The sequence below is a fragment of the Cynoglossus semilaevis genome, chromosome 2 (assembly GCF_000523025.1).
Source record: "Cynoglossus semilaevis isolate Cse_v1.0 chromosome 2, Cse_v1.0, whole genome shotgun sequence".
In the NCBI taxonomy this organism is placed as follows: domain Eukaryota; kingdom Metazoa; phylum Chordata; class Actinopteri; order Pleuronectiformes; family Cynoglossidae; genus Cynoglossus; species Cynoglossus semilaevis.
In genome coordinates this window covers 13244115-13259764 of record NC_024308.1, presented here as the reverse complement: position 1 = coordinate 13259764, position 15650 = coordinate 13244115, and the positions used below count along the sequence as shown (strand labels likewise).

The 15650-nt window shown below is 41.4% G+C and overlaps 1 protein-coding gene across 4 annotated transcripts in view; it reads left to right on the top strand.

Annotated features, from left to right (window-relative positions):
* LOC103399858 (tensin-3-like) overlaps positions 1-15650 on the top strand; it is a 37088-nt gene that overhangs the window by 1035 nt on the left and 20403 nt on the right. Inside the window, exons 1-13 of one of the 4 annotated variants that reach the window (XM_008338491.2) lie at positions 125-573; positions 2235-2409; positions 2902-2952; positions 3054-3176; positions 3552-3616; positions 4773-4856; positions 4949-5061; positions 5166-5226; positions 5349-5424; positions 5944-6073; positions 6293-6358; positions 7989-8093; positions 12957-13868. In XM_008338491.2, coding sequence (XP_008336713.1) covers positions 572-573; positions 2235-2409; positions 2902-2952; positions 3054-3176; positions 3552-3616; positions 4773-4856; positions 4949-5061; positions 5166-5226; positions 5349-5424; positions 5944-6073; positions 6293-6358; positions 7989-8093; positions 12957-13868 — 1963 coding nt within the window. In that variant the 5' untranslated portion in view covers positions 125-571. Of the gene's footprint in view, positions 1-124; positions 574-2234; positions 2410-2901; positions 2953-3053; positions 3177-3551; positions 4857-4948; positions 5062-5146; positions 5227-5348; positions 5425-5943; positions 6074-6292; positions 6359-7988; positions 8094-12956; positions 13869-15650 lie in introns of those variants that run through there. The other 3 variants (XM_008338492.2, XM_025064150.1, XM_025064149.1) reach the window with 3 other exon arrangements.

Genomic DNA, 15650 nt, shown 5'->3' with positions numbered 1-15650 from the left:
TTTTCCCAATGCCTGGCTTATAAAAAAATGATAAATGAACACAGACTAAAGTTAGCTGTGGTGAGCATAAGCTCAAGGACTTGCCCTCCCTATGGCAACGTGAATGTGTATGTACGTGTGTGAGGTCGCACACTTCCGTTTGTTTTGGTTCCTCAGGCGGAGCAGCGACAAATTTAGCTTGCAGCAGTCACTGGAAAAATGCTGGAAAAACAGAGCAGCTATACATAATTGGAGAGTAGTCACTCATTAAGATTGTTTGGCGAAACCAGTGGCTGGTTTCAACAGGAATACATCGTGTACATTAAAAAACACAGGAGGGGGAGCTTGGCTTTCTATCAAAATGTACAGTTTACAAGCCTGGCCTGAAAATGTGCAGTACCAAGACTACAATACCAGAAAAAGGGCAGTTAGGCCAGTGTGTTTCCTCTTACTGTTGTCTGTTGGGTGGAGTTAGTGTGATCACACTCACCTGTGTCTCTGTCATTAGTCTCACTCATGTCACCTGGTGACCTGGGTACATGTCCCTCACTCACACACTCTGACTTGGTGGGATCACTGTTCAAGTCTGTTCATGTGAGTGAGTTCATGTTTAGTGTGTCCATGTCTTGCTGTTGTCTATGCCTTGTAGTTTTTGCCCTGTTCCTGTGACCAGTGAGTTTTTGTTGATAAGAAACCTGCTGAGGGACAGTCTCCCTTGTGCTGCATTTGAGTACTGCCTGTTCCCTGCGTTGTTGGCCCATAACATTTTTTTTTATCAGGCAATGTCAAATCCTACAGTTGCCTACTTCTTCTTTTTAAATAAATTGTCTTAACAACCTGCCTTGGAAAACTGTCCTTAATAAATCAACTCTCTTTGATCCACATATGTATTAAATAATTAACCAGTGAGAGTGCAGGTATAAAGGTAAATCTGCAAGGACCGGAGGAAACAATGTGGGATGAGTTTGAACCCCAAGGTCAACCATGTCCAAGAACAGATGGAAAAAAGAAATTAGCTCGATTGATGTTTAATTTTATGGAAGACTAGTGAGACCTGCTAGAATGTTTGGTTTGGAGACTAGGTTTAGTCAGATGGAACAGTTCAGAGATGAAGCTGGAGAGACAGTAAAAACAGAAAATATTGGATAAAGAATGTTGGGGGGGGGGGTGGGGGGGGTGACGACCACGGATTGTAATTAGCTCCACTGGAAAGTGAATGGGAAAAAAAGAAAAATTAATAGAATAAAAACAACACAAAATAAAATTAAAGTTGACAACCAGTAATGTTTTTCACCTTTGTCCCATGTACATGTCTTACAGACACACTCTGACTGGACAGCCACCACATTCAGTCTAACAAAGGTCAAAGCACCCTAACTGTGACAGTGATCTTCAGTTTAAGATTGAAACAGGAAGTGATAGAAGAGCAGCGTGTATCACTGTTTACTCTGCTCACATGGTCAGGGTGAAGGCGAGGTTAACCACCCATCTGTGTGGGTGCTCCTGCTCCTCCGCTCCCTTCGCTGGTCCCTTCTGGATCCCGTAGACATGCACTGACATGTGATATTTCCCTCTTCCACACGCTAACACACAGAACTCAAATAACAGTGTATTATACACTGCATGGTTTACATAGGAATGTGGCTGGAAATTCCTCAACGTCCCAGGTCTGATTTTGAGGCAGAACCAGCGCCTACTGGTATATAAATTTACAGCTTAAAGATTTCTGTGGTGAAACTAAAAAAACAGTATTGACAAGCAGGTCTCTTGGCCTTAAAACTATATATGGCTCTAGGCTCAGAATAACTGACGTTTGTTCTACAAAAAGAAGCTAATTTGGGTTGCCAGGTTGTAGCAAATTCTGCTTTAATGAGACAACTTCTCACACATATTCACAAGTATGAATATAAAAACAAGACAGGAGTTCCTTCAGGTTTAGTCCTTGGCGTCAAGCATTAAAAATCTGTTTGGTTTCATTCTATAAAACCATGGTACGTAGATGATTGTCCTATAAGATAACATTATTATAACAGACATTTATTTGTACATTATTTTACAACATTATGTATATTATACTTGTAAATGCTCTTGTTTTTACACAACAATTGTACCTCTGTCTAAACCAATGCACTTTCAGCTGACATGGAAAATATTTATACGTCTGCTGACCTGATGTGAAAGTCGTCACTTCCCCCTTAATTAGTCATGATGTTCATTTTCACACACTCACATTTGGCTCCCTATGAATTTCGTAGGCGTCAATGTGACTGCGAATCAGTCATGGAGGAACTGCGCCGAATCGATCTGACCTACATCACTGAGCGTATCATTTCCTTATCCTGCCCCCCCGAGTGTCACGAGGACACCTACCTGAGAAACCTGCAGGAGATTATTCACATGCTGCAATCAAAACATGGACATGACTACATGGTGAGGGCAACGAGAACACAACAGGGTTCCTGAATGTGGCATGTGTTGCACAAATGATTTCATGCCTTGCACATAAGGGGATTGAGGGGGAGGCTTTAGAGAACACTGAGAAAAATCTCACCCAGGTTTGAGTAAACTCTCACATTAAACATAGGAGAAAAACACCAATCATGTTCAGACACAGGTGTACAGTAAACTACTGAATGGACAGGCACTTCCTAACCGCAGCAACATCAGGTTATCACAGGTATAATGGAAGTACAATTAAACATTTTTACCATATTGAGTAAAAAAATTACATTTGCATCAAATTATTTTGAAGCTTGGAATCTGAATACAATTAAAGATTTTTCTGTTTTTTAATCTCTAGTTTCATTTTTTGTTAATCAAAAAATAGATTATTTAAATACAAATGTGTTATTTTACATTTGTTGTATTTTCTGAAGAAAAAATGTTAACCATAAAAAACATTATTCTTTCTTCTCTCCTCAGCTCATCAATCTCTCACAGAAGAAATACATCTTCACACAAATAAACCACAGGGTAAATATAACAAGTCACATGACTTTTCTTTAGAATAACTATTTTAATATTTAACGTATTATAGAGAACTGTGAATTTCAAATTTGTCATTTGTCTGTCAGGTTTTGGACACAGGTTGGGTCGACTTTTTGGCCCCACAGTTGGATCAGATCTTCAGTGTGTGCAGAACAATGGAGAACTGGCTGCAAACAAACCCGAAACACATCCTGGTCCTGCACTGCAGGGTCAGTATTCCCACTGATTGCAGTCCAGTTTTGAAAACGCTTTACCCAGAAATAATACATTTGAACAGACTTTTACCTAATAAAATAAATAAATAATAATAACATTGAGAAAAATTGGAATTTGATAATTAGAATTTTGTAAACTTACTTGCTGTGCATATAACTGCATTTAACCGTGGCATTAAAATTGGTCTAGAGTCTGCTATAGACTACAGACCTATATTTCAAGACAACCATACTCCATACTGGCCTCTGGTGGGTTGCATAAAATGATGATGCGGGCTGGATTTGGCACGGGGGCCTTGAGTTTGACCTATGGCATGTGAAAAAAACACTTAGTTTGACCATCCTGACTTTGTATGTATATATTTACAGGGAAATAAAGGCCGTCTTGGAGTCCTGGTGGCCTCGTACATTCACTTCAGCAACCTGACAGCGAGGTAACACTGATTTTCAGTGGTCCATTTCAGAGCAAGGGGGCGGTAATTTGTTTTGCAGAAACCGATAATCAATAATCAACAAGGTATTTGCAACAAAATTAGATTCAAACTGAGATTTCCTTCTTAAAGATGAATCATCGTCAAAGATGACTACATCTGTGGCCCAGTAGTTGTACAAGTGTGTGTACGTGTGAGAGTTGCTGATTCAAATCATAGGAAGGGCAGGGTCGGTTAAAAAAACAGTGTTTTACTGTAAACCTTCACTGCTTTTCTTTTAAATAGAATGGTACCTTAAAACGTTGACATCAAGATTTAAAACAGAGGAAGTGAAACTAGTGAGTGAAAGGAAAGCTGTGGATTTAGTATGTAGAGAAACTGTAGAATGTCTCCTGTAGAATAATTCTGTAAATATCCCCAGGATATTTACAGACTTTGCGCAACAATCAACTTCTCAGCCCCGGAAGGAAAAATATATTTTCGCTCAGACAGAAATGTAGCCTTAAAGACTCACATAACAGTAAAGAGTGTTCGCAGATTAAAGAGAACCTCAGAACAATAGACATTGAAAGGTGAACAAAGAGTGAGTCTCTGTACATTATCTGAAATAACAGACTTTGAACTCGACTTTTTATGGTCTTTTATCTACCAATAAATGTTGTTCTACAGGCATCGTTTAAATTCATCTCTAATGAGTGATGATGAAGTCAGGGGTCAGTAGGTCATAGGTCACTGGCTGCTAAGACATGCAGCACAGACAGTGGCTGTGTCTGATTCATTCAATTCACGCTTAGTACTGCGGTTCAGTGGTCGTTTTTTGGTGGTTCTCAAACTGTGGTATGTGTACCACTGGTGGTACATGGACTATCGTTAGTGGAGAGTATTTTAAGCTGCATTGGTAATACAGTGAAGATACACAAAAAAAGGAATAATAATAAAAATAATAAAAAAAACGGAATTAACAAAACCTGAAAACCCCAAAGAAGAAGTGTGAATCTGGGGAACTGTTTTTGTCTTTCTTCGTCTCAGCTGAACAGTGTAGCCCTGCGCTGTGTCTTAATACTGGTGCTACTTGGAGAGACAAATACTTTCAGAGATGATTTAGAGTTTGAGTACTTCTGATTGAGAATATTGTCTGAGTCACAGTGGTCTCCCTCAGTGCAGACCTTTCTCTGGACCACTTTGCCATGAGAAAATTCTACAACGACAAGCTCTCAGCTCTGATGACTCCATCACAGAAACGGTAAGAACAGCCTGGATAGAACAGGTCAAGGTCAACACAGGGTTGAATCTACTTTGACTTGAAGTACTGATGGTGTTTCCTCCGTCCTTCAGGTACGTGTGGATGGTGGGGAGCACGCTGAAGGGAGGACTGAAGATGAATCCATCTCCGTCTTTTCTTCTCTGTGTTGTTCTTCATGGTCTTCCCAAAACAACATCAGAAGGAGGTAGGCTGTCAGTTACTCCTGTGTGCTGAGTCATTTTTGAAATCACTCAGTGGACTGTACAAGTATGTACATAAGTACTGTGTAGTCTTCTGTCATATTTCCAGGATGTTGTCTTTTCCTGAGGGTCTACCAGAGCCTACAGGCTGTGTGCACATCAGCAGTTTAGTAAGATTTTTTTTTTAACAAATCTTGAACATATACTGTGTATAACCATGTGACAAACACACACACACACACACACACGTTAGACACAGTACCTGGAGATAACATGTTTGTCTCCACTGCAGCCATGTGACTGCAGGACAGACTGATCGACTCTACTTTGTGCTCCAGCCGGCTCAGCTGCTCAAAGGTGACATCATGGTGAGTCAGAAAAACAGATCAGATTTAAATATTGTCACTATGGCTTCCTTAATAACAACAACAACAATAATAATAATAATAAAAGTATGAGTTCACACACTGAGCAACAATTTTGGCAACAGCAGATACAGGCTCCTTGGCAAAAAGTGAAAAGTGGGGGAGACAGCAGAGGGCAGAGGAGAGAGAGAGAGAGAGAGCAGGAGTACAGTTGTAGAATCAATAGTGTTAGATGTCAATGGTAGTTACACCGAGTTGGATGTTGTTAGTTATAAATAACACAAACAATGAGAATGGTATCCGACCAGTAGAGGGCACCAAAAAGCATTTGAAAGTCAGTTTTTGAATTATTTTCCAGGATTTTATTATTCAATGCTTCACCCTAAGTTTCCTCTCACAAAAATGCAGATTTTTTTTGTTAAATTAAAATAATTTTGATTTTTCCATAAATAGTCCAGTTGCCCCTGAATCTGAACACATACACAGTGACATGTGTTTAATGCCCCTACTTCCTGCCTGCAGGTGGTTTGTTATGATAAGAACAGCAGGCCAGCATCTCGTCAGGTCGTCTTCCGTCTCCAGTTTCATACAGGCCTGGTGCAGGGACACAGTCTGACGTTTCTGAAGACAGACTTGGACAGAGCCAGTGAAGGTATCTGTAAAAACCAACCTGCCCTAAAATGGTCACCGCTGCCTCCCTCTGCCAAAATTCCCCTCTGATAAATCTGCCATCCTGTAGTGTAAACTAACCTGACCTCACCTTGGACCCTGTATCTGCTCTACAGGTGTGAAGAACACATGAGAGCAGGTCCAGGAGCGCCACCTGTCCAGATGTCTGATCTCTCACTCTGTCTCTTATGTAATATTCCAGACCTCCAGTTCCCAGAAGATGGAAAAGTGGAGCTGTTTTTTTCAGAAAGGCCTGAGAAGATCACAGGTATCTTCACCCTCACATCAGATGATTTATTTGCCTTTTCTTTCTTCTTTTTTTTTTAAATGTGATTTTTGAAAAATGCAGCCTGCAGCTACAGACACAGGGAGCGCCAATTGATACCAGGAAAACATCTGTATGTGGTTTTCAAATGTTTTTCAAGCCTCAGACTAAAATCCTCAGAATATTCTGGAAGTTTTAATACGTCTTTGGTCATTTGAACAAATATTTGAACTAAAAGCTGCACACGGTACACCTGGGGTGGAATTTAGTTTCCCTATGCATGAGATGTTTGTTACTTTACAACCAAGACAGAGAATGAGAAGAAAAGACTGACTGGATATGTCACATTAACACAGTGTGATATTTAAAATACATATTTATATATATTTTAACCAGCAGGAGTGGTAACATCAAAGTTAGAAATTGAACATTCTGCACATGGATACTGATACTTCAGATGAGTGTGACGCCACGCTGTGTGATCTGTTTAGCCCTAAACAGAGTGAGGGACATCTGTCCATCTGGTATTTGTTGTCTCACCAACACCAGGTCTGGAGGTTGCAGGGGATTGACCTCAGGACTTGGTGCTAGGCATTTATAAACCTGCATGGAACTTTAAATTTACTTCATATGAAGCTGTCCTTTCTTCACAAACATGAAAAAGAACACACGGTGTGCGATAAAGTAACTGTTTTAACCACACACAGTGGACCAGGTGGCTTTGGATCAGTGGTTTGTTTGATTCCGTCAATCAAAAGGTCAGATTTCTACACGTCCACATTTTCTGGACATGGATTTTTCCATGAGTTTATTTAACGTTCAGCGTATAATTCTGGTCATGGTTGTGGTGAGATCTAGAGCCAATTAAGACAATGACTTATGGTTTGTAAACCCTGTAAAACCAAAGTCAAAGTCTAGGTTACTAGGGGCTAGATCAGGCATGGCCAAGGAACGGCCCGGGGGCCAGAGGCGGTCCGTTTGGCTTTTTAATCCAGCCAAATTATATTATTAATTTATATTATCATTATACTTCTGCAATGTCTACATTTACCCAGTAGATGGCGTTAAAAAGCATTCCTTCACACAAACGCTCCATCTACTATTTCATTAAAAAAATATCAAAACTACTAGAGTTCCTTAACTTTTCAGTCAAATTTGTTTAAAAAAATGTAATGTTTTGGTCTGATTAAAAAAAAAAACACTGGACAAAGTTACTGCATACTGATCAAAGCTGTATTAGTTTTTACTAACCTCTGTTATTGAAGCCTGGCCTGTTGTCCTGAACCTCAGCACATACAGTCGCACTGTTCTGCTCAACAGGAAGTAATAGGACGGGTTATCACACACACACATCTGACAGGAATTTAGATGTTAGATACTGTGCACGCACACACACACACACATACACACTGACTCAAAGACCAGGAAAACAAAGACACAGAGAAATGGAGCTGCGTACGACATGAAATCCAGATATTTAGAGAAATGAAATATAATCTGAGTTTGGAAAAATCAGCAGGTGGTGAGGTAGGTGTGTGTCGGTGTGAGGTGGGTGTGTGTGTCCTGTTGTTGTTTAACTGACTCGGCTCACCTCCCAGTCTGCTCAGTTGTTTGTCTTTTTTTTGTGTTTCAGGCAGAGAGCTGTGGCACAACAGCAGCTCAGTGACGGTGGACTATGACACACTAGACCCTCTGGTCCGACGGGACTCTTACCAACAACCTTCTTCTCCTGACGCTGGTAAAGTGTTGTTAAATGTCTTCATTTATTTTCAACCTCTTACGACTGCAGTTTCTTCTTTGGCTGCTTGAAATTCTAGCGGTGTCCTTGGGAATAGTGAGGCTTAAAAAAATGTAATTGGTAAGAATTCACTAGGAGAGTAGACAGTAAATCCACACACTGCAATACTGCAAACAAAAACAAAACCCAGATATTTTAACACAGATACTTGGTAAAAAATGTAATCTGGGATCACTGGACACTATTTAGGGAATTACCAGTGTGACATTTAGTTTTAGCCTATTTTCAGGCTAACGTTTAGCTACTTGCTCGCTATTTTTCTGTACATTCTCCAACAAATTCTTTTCCAATCTAAGAGAGTTTTTTTATTGTAGTTTTTATTTTTCTGGTAATTGCTTTATAGAAAGTTATTTTGTCATATTATTTGCTAACATTAACACTTTCTGTATTATAGTTCTGAAGTGACCATTAGCCACTCCAGACTCTTTTTTATTTTTTATTAATATTTATATGGTGCAGGAGTAGCAGCTACTGGTCTAGACACAAGCCTAGAGTGCGCTCTAGCGGCTGTCAGTGTGACAAGCGTGAAATTGTACATTTCAATGTATAAGTCGCACCCCAGCCGAAGGGTGAAAAAAGTGCAACTTATAGTCCTTAATGTATTAATAATATTTTCATGGGTTTAAATGGGTAAAAATAAATGCATTTTTTCAAAATCCACTCACTGATTATGTCAGTGGGTCGATACTGTATGTCCATATTATATCAAAACGGCTGAAGCTGCTCTAAGATCATGGAACGTTGTGTAATGTCTTGTTGTGGTTTTGAGATTGGTTTTAATCTTTCTGACGCGACAGATCTTCAAGGACACTGTGGGAGAAGTTTGTGTTCAGGGTGTTTTCTGCCCCCTGTTGGATACAGGATTTTTCTAAACTGGTCTCAATCTAGGCTGTGAGGTTGGACATCTGTGTTTCGGGGTTTTTTTTTGGGGGGGGGGGGGGGGGTAATTGTGTAGTCATCAGTGTGACAACTTACAGCTGCAGAGACCACAGAGGCCTCTTTGACATTCCTGGAAACGGGGGCAAATACAATCAGCCGTCCAGGACCTGTGTGTTTGAAGGAAGCTGTGATTTTCAAGCACTGCTTCATTTAGCTGGAATAATTGTTGACACACACTGAGGTGAACAACTGCAGTACAACGGCAACAATCACCGCTGGGCAATGGTTAAAGGTTGGTTCCAGCTGTTTTTATACAGTTGCTAAATTTGTTCCGGCCAGCAGCATATAAACACACACACGCACGCATGCACACACACACACAGTCCTTACATTAACCACCAGCACACACGCATGCACACCACCATAATGAAGTCGCTGGCGTGCTAGTGACGCAGCCGGTCACAAGAATGTTGTTTTCCGCTGCAGGTGGTTCGACTCCTTCACTTGTCTCCTTCACTTCATCCACTAAACTACTTTTCTCCACTGTTTGTACCTGGTGTACACACACACACACACTCTCCCTCTCTCTCTCTCTCTCTCTCTCTACCTCTCCCTCTACCTGAGTGTGTTGATTTCAGGTTCAAGTTGCAGGTTGCAATTTGTCCATGCTGTCCCCCTTCCCCCCTTTCTGCACTCAAGTCCCTGCAGAGCCCGCCCCCATGTTTACATTCCCCGCTCCACACTTGGCTCGCTCAAGGTCCTTGTGCTTTGTGTTTCTTTTTCTGTTTTGCTCAAAAGTAAATCTCTCTCACCCCCTTGCATCCGTGTGGACGTGTGTGTGCGTGTGTGTGATTAGTTCTGTTGCTTCATTAACATGTTGTCAGAACAGCAGTCCTGATGGGAGCCAAAACTTGAACCTCATTCCTGCAGCTCTGGCTAAGAGTCAGGCACTGGTTATGGTTGAGGTTGGAGATAAGATGATAGAATAGAATAGAATAGAATAGAATAGAATATTTTTAAAGCACATTTTTTGTGCAAAAGTATTGCAAACCTAATGTTGATTTTTGCTCTGTAGTATTATATTTTTAATAAAATCAAGAAAAACCCTAACCTTGAATTCATTATTAATTTTTTTATAAAACATTGTGACTCATCTCAGAAAAATGATTGAAATTTTCAAACGTTGCCCAGCCTTACTAAATATATCACACTGTGTGGGAAATATTTTGATGAAGCACTACACTACAGTAATAGCACCCCCTCAAGGAAAGATTGGAAATTTATGATCGTTAGGCATATTTTTTTATTTTTATTTTTTCATTTTTTATGTATTTACGTACATAAAAAGTGGATTCTGGTGCAAAACTTTTAGGAAATATTTTGCAAGTCACAGCAACGATAGTCATTGTAGAGTCCTGGAAAAAAGTACATGCACAGCTGTGCTTGGAAGTACTGCTTGTGTGAGTGTATGTGTGTGAGAGAGAAAGCCTGGTGAATGATCCACCCTCCAGTTTCCTTCTGTTAATCTCCCCTTTGACATTAAAATGCATGAGTGCACACTCTCCCTGTGGCTTCACTTACCTGTGTCAGCCTTGGACAGGATGCATGGGGGTGGGCGAATACTGGTAGAGCATAAACTAGGGGAGGGTATAGAGGGGGGTAAGCAGAGTATATATGCAGTGACAGGGGAGGCGGGGATTCACTGCGCAAGTGAGGAAAAAGTCCAGGACTAGGGATATGGGAGAGGAAAGAAAGGAAAGAGTAGGAGGTCAGAGGGGGAGAAGGAGGTGGGAACCAAGGGGAGTTGAGGGAGGAGAAGGGGGCAGTTCTGTTAGCACCTTGAGAAAAAGAATGTTCCTTTGCTTGTCTTCCTGTGGCAGCGAGGGAGACGGAGGGAGGACAAGAGCAGAGGAGGGAGAGGAAAAATTAACCTGAAGCTGAATCTGAACACTCGTACCTCTCTTTTTTCTCACCCCTCTCTATTCAATCCTCGTCCTGTCCCACCTCCCCCTTTCTTTCCTCTCTGCCTGTCATCTGCTTCTCTTTTCCTCTGACTCCAAAGCCAGTGTCGACCCTGCATTTCCATCCTGTGAACGTAAGTAAACGGCTGCTGCGCGTTTGTCAGTGAGAGTGTGTGAACGTGTACCAGCTACACACTCCGTCAGACCAGCGGTGAAGTTTTACCATGTGTCTGGTATTTCACTTTCGTTGCTATGGACCTCTTTCTATGGACCTAACAGTTTGTGCTCGTAAAGTTCTGGAAGATTCTGTGTCTGTTGTTGAAGTCACTGTCCAGTAAAGTCCTGTCTGACCATCAGCTGTTTCTGGTACAGGGTGTTGCTGGTATCCAGACTTCAGAACTGATTATATTTTCAGAACCCTGATGCATCCTGGGAGCATTTATGACAGATATGGACTACACTATTACTACGTCAAGATCGAGTTTTATGTTGTTTATGCTCCTGACTGAATATTCAGCACAGCGAAACCCCTTCCCTCTCGGAGCCTGTGGGAATTTTACCCTCAATTTTTCTTTTAATTCTCAGCTGAGCTGCAGTTGCACCTGGTCTGGTCTTTTTCTGACAACATTTGGAGACACTCTTTGCTGTGTTGACCTTGGTTGTCAAGAGCTAAAACTTTAGTTTCTGTTTCCTTCCTATTAGGTCGACTGACTGGTGTCTTTTATTCTGATTTATTCTGGAATGTTGCCTGGAAAACTTGGAGTTGGTTGTTTAGTGATTGAACAGTAGATTCCTAGTTGAATGTCAGCTGATCATCTTGACTTGTTGGGACCATGAAACCATTCACAGAGTTACCACACGTCACACCAGAGCAGTTTTTCACTTTTGACTTCGCCCTAGATTTAACGACCTTTCAGTCCCTGGTCAGGACCAGGTGCGTGGAGCCAAACCTAGCAACACTTCATTTGGAGAATAGTTCTGGTAATGATAAACCAGATGGACTGTTTAACTGCTGAGTTTTCACTGCGGACACCACGTGCCCTAACTTTATTTCCAACCAAAAATGTTATTTATTTACTTTACTTTGTTTATCTATGCAAAACTGACAGGCAGAAAAAAAATATATACTCCTCCTCTAGATGGCAGCAGATGGCTATAAAAGCCAACAAACCAAAACAAATAGAGACTCTTTTGAAGGAGTCTTTCTTCAACACCTGTGAGTTTATCAGTGTTGTGTTCAACTAAACAGGGAGTGGGACCTAGAAGATTATTATATTTCATTACAAATACTTTGTGTCATGGAAAGGATGTCTGTCATGGTGGTATACCTGAGTTCAGAGCACACACACACACACACACTCCACACACAGAGAAAAGCCACTCTGTGTACTCTTCCTGCAGTGAAATGTTCAGTACGAAGGTGTCAATTATTCATGTCTTCTTTTTACTCAGTCCTCTCTGGGTGTGGAGTTGTTGTTTAACCTGAGACCATTAATAAGAAACGGACAGAGTCACCTGCAGCTATGAGTTGAACCACGGGAGCTGCTTTGATGGTTTAAAGTCAATCATAACTGGTGTCAGTTTTGATTGACATTTCCATGAACAGTTTATGGCATCAGTCAGTTGTCAGTCTGTCGTCACTCTTATCTTTCCAGGGTGAATATGGTGTAATAAAGGTGACAGAAAAAATGTGTTGATTTCAGCTAGTTTAGTATATTTTTACATTCCTATATATAATCTATAAATCATATATATATATTCATAGATTCAGCAATAATGAGTAGCATGTATTTGTATTTTGAAGCTAATCTCACAAGAAAATGCATGATTATTTTTGGAGATGTATTACTATCGTACAGTACTGGTCATTGGGGAGGGGTTGATCTATTGTGATAGTCCGATTTATGTAAACCACGCAACTCTAATAGGTTGGTTAACTTGGTCACTGTCTCCGTCTTCACAGCTCCACCTATGGTCCTGGACTCTGGGAACGAGTCTGTGTACACCAGATTGAGGAAGAAGAGCAGTGAGGAAGGGGCTTCATTTTCCCTGACCATCAGCAGCCCCAGCTGCAGTGACCGTACTCTGTCTGCCAGCACAGACTCAGGCCTGTCTGTAGCCTCACAGGGAAGGACCACAGCCAAACAGAGGAGGGGGTCCCCGCAGGACAAGCACACCCGGGCGGGGAAGCCTGTTTCTGGGCTGAACTTTGAGATTGCTCAGCCTCTTCTGGAGGTTATGGCTGAGCTTGCTGCATGTGGTGGAGTGGAGGCGAAGGTGGCCGGAGATGAGTCCGGACTGGGGCTCACCATCAACGGAGAGACTTCATCCAGCGAGAGGGAGACCGACATACTGGACGACGAGGACGGCGTAGACGGAGCAGAACCTTCTGGGTTAGAAGTCCCGAGCTTGAGTCACAGAGCCAGAGTCCAGCCTGAGTACTCCACACACTCCTGGGTGAAGCAGCAGCAGGTGGTGGTGGTCAGTGATGGTTACCAGGTGGATGGAAAAGAGAAGGTGAGCACGAGGAGACTGGACCAGCCTCCACCTCTGGTGGCCCCCAACACTCCACTTCGAGGAGTCAGCAGCAGGGAAGCCGTCCACAGAGGACAGGCAGTGCACGAGGACACTGTCCACAATGTCACTGAGTCACAGGACAGTCTGTCCCCTCATACGAAACCCTGTTCATCGCAGCAGGAGGACGATCTGTCCTCTCTGAACACAGACATCGACGAGTCCATAGAACAGCTGAACCAGCTGATCCTGGATCTAGACCCGACCTTCGTTCCAGTTCCTACTCGCTGTGCTCCACTGTCACGTTCTGCTTCTCTACACACCAACGGGCTCAGCCACAAAGGAAACTCACATCTGTCAGGTATGACTAGTCACACCTCCAGACACAACAACCATTGTGGGTTGCAGGGTAGATGAAATTTAACGGATCATTTCTTTAACGTCTCTCTTTAAAAAGTTTTGGACTTTTTAGGAGTGTATCTCAGAACTTAAATAAATAAAATGTATTAAATTAAATGTATGATTTACATTGACATCTATTTTCAGCTACAGGTCTTCAGACATCTGCTCATTGGGAATTCAGAATAAAAATAATCGCTTACAACAATTTAATCTTAAAAAAGGCTGTTAAATTTAGAAACATGACGTTTGTTTTTTTTTTTTTTTGCAGTGAAATAGATCATGGCACTTTGCCATCATAGCAGAAACACACACAAAAAAAATCTATTTTTCCCTGTACCGGCGCTCACAAACCCCCCATTAGCTGAATTCCACAGGGGGGTATGTAACTGAAAATACACTTTAGCTGAACTGGTCCTTGAACAATTATGGTGGTGCAGAGGCGTACAACAGTTTCACACTCTGTCACATTAGGACTGAAAGAAAAACACACCTGTGCTAACAAGCTGGCAGGTAAAACACACACACAGGTATTGAGTATTTATAATTAAACTGAAATACATGTGTCCGTTGACTTTTTGAAAATTTCCGTGGTCTGGGACAGAGCGGTTGATGAGTTTTTATTGGAGAAGGTGTGTTGTTTGATGTGTGGGTGGCAGCTTTTGATCAAATAAAGAGTGGATTTTTCCTGCCATGTCAGCAGCGCTAAATTAACGTCCTTGAGTGTTTACAGTCCAGTCAACCTTATTTAGAATAGAAATACATCTATTCTAAATGATGGTGTTAGACGAGGACGACACGGCAGACTCTGGTGACAGTGAAGCTCAGGAAGCTCTAAATGACTTCCTGTGTAAATGATAATAAAACTGGCACGGTACAAAACGGCAGCTGCCGTGTGTCGTCAGTTCTGTGGAAGAATACAGACCGACTGTTGAATACTGTCCGTCTTTGTACTCCCTGTTTGGACTTTAGACAAAAAACAAACAACGGAAATCAAAAGGAAATCCAGTCTCCGTAAACATGTAATCAAAAATATTTGAATTAATTAATTAGTTTCCCCCATAAAAAAGCGTCCTTTTAAATTATTTGCTTCTCTCTATCTAAATAAGTCGAATGTGTTCCCTCTTTCCCATCGACATCAATTTCCGTCCAGTTTATTCATTACACACTGAGTAAATCTAATAAGAGGCCAATCAGACTGGACATAGACAGAAATTAGAACAAACACCGACTTGTTCAGAAAAGGAAAGAGACATTCATTAGAGAATGAAGACCCGAAGCTCACTTTAATCCCAGTGTCCACTGTAGTTTCAGAAATGAATGGAGAAATAGTTCTTTGGAGACAAGTACTTCTATCATGTCTGACAGTACTACTGTGGTGACAGACACAATGTCGTAGACTCTACTTTGTTGGATGGGGGTCATAACAAACAGACTCTGAAGATAATGAATAGAAAGATAATTACATTTGGAACGTCAGTTTCCAGACGCTTCCATACTGTAGTCTTAACCAATGGTTTCCTGTTCCTTCTCCAGTAAAATCTGATCTTAATTAGTAAATTACAATTTGCTTTGGAGGGGAAATTGAGGATAAGGATAGCCGTAGCTCAAAAAAGGTTGGGAAACACTGGTCTATGTGTGATAGAAAAGTCTGAACATTATTTATGAGACGTGTTGTACACAATCGTAATTTCTAGAAGATTTTTTTGGTTTTCTTGAGCCGTGGTTTTTTCGTGGCGGCCTC